This window comes from Parus major, unplaced genomic scaffold, assembly GCF_001522545.3.
Source record: "Parus major isolate Abel unplaced genomic scaffold, Parus_major1.1 Scaffold533, whole genome shotgun sequence".
Taxonomy (NCBI): Eukaryota; Metazoa; Chordata; class Aves; order Passeriformes; family Paridae; genus Parus; species Parus major.
In genome coordinates this window covers 4,135-5,245 of record NW_015379421.1, presented here as the reverse complement: position 1 = coordinate 5,245, position 1,111 = coordinate 4,135, and the positions used below count along the sequence as shown (strand labels likewise).

The 1,111-nt window shown below is 50.1% G+C and overlaps 1 protein-coding gene across 1 annotated transcript in view; it reads right to left on the bottom strand.

Annotated features, from left to right (window-relative positions):
• LOC107199257 (medium-chain specific acyl-CoA dehydrogenase, mitochondrial-like) overlaps window positions 1-1,111 on the bottom strand; it is a gene marked incomplete at its 5' end in the record, with an annotated part of 5,712 nt that overhangs the window by 1,990 nt on the left and 2,611 nt on the right. Inside the window, one exon of the mRNA XM_015616593.2 lies at window positions 671-919. Within this exon, the coding sequence (XP_015472079.2) occupies window positions 671-919 (249 nt within the window). The remainder of the gene's footprint in view (window positions 1-670; window positions 920-1,111) is intronic.

Sequence of the window (1,111 nt, the reverse complement as noted above, 5' to 3'; positions counted from 1 at the left end):
GACTGAGAACTTTTCAATTCCAAACATCTGCTTTGTGTCCTTGGAGAGGGAAAAATTCCTGGCTGATGAGAACAGTTGGAATTTTAAGGTCAGTTGTAAAAGCCATCTGGAATCTCAGCAGCTGTGGTCACTTGCTGACAGGTCAGGGCCCCTACGTGTTCCCTGAGACCTGTTTGGATCAGTTCCAGCCAGTCATGGTTAATGCTGGAAAGAGGGAAAAGGTGAAGGTCGCTGGGTTTCCCAATGAAATGAATTCGTTCCTGCTGAATAACAAACTTGAACCAACAGAGGAATTCTGGCATGGAATAATTTCTTGGCAAAAACAATGCAGAAAAAGCACTGGGGATTAGGGATGTCTGTGGGCTGAAAACGAGGAAATAGTATGTTCTTTTGGAAAAGAAACCAATAAATAAATATCTGAAGAAGTGAATCACCATGGGTTGTGCCCCATGGCTGTTTCTGCATCACACAGAGGGTAATTAATGCTTATTAATTAATCTATGGGTGGCATCTCAGCCAAAGCACCTGCCCAGTGAGCGGTAAATCGAGAACTTCCCTGATTCAATGCCATTCAATACCAAACATTTTTATCCTGTTCCCATCCTGATTGCAATTAATCATCAATTAATTACTTTGTATTGACGGAGCCCCCTCACTCTGCCCCGCTCACCTGATAGATTTTGGCATCCCTCATGAGTTTCTCCACGGGATATTCCGTGTTGAAGCCGTTGCCCCCAAAGATCTGCACAGCATCTGTGGCCACCTGGTTGGCGACGTCCCCGGCGAAGGCCTTGGCAATGGAGGCGTAGAAGGTGTTGCGGCGGCCGGCGTCCACCTCCCAGGCCGCTCGCTGGTACCCCAGGCGGGCCAGCTCCACCTTCATGGCCATCTCCGCCAGCAGGAACGCCACGGCCTGGTGCTGGGAGAGTGGAGATCCAGCGGGTGAGCCCTGGAGGGCTGCGGCAACACAGGAGGGGAAGGAGGCTTCTGCTGGGGATCATGGAATCATTGGGGTTCCACAGGATTGCAAATATCATCAAGGGCTGTGGCACCACAGGGGGAGAAACCTTCTGTTTGGGATCATGGAATCATTGGGGTTCCACAGGACTGC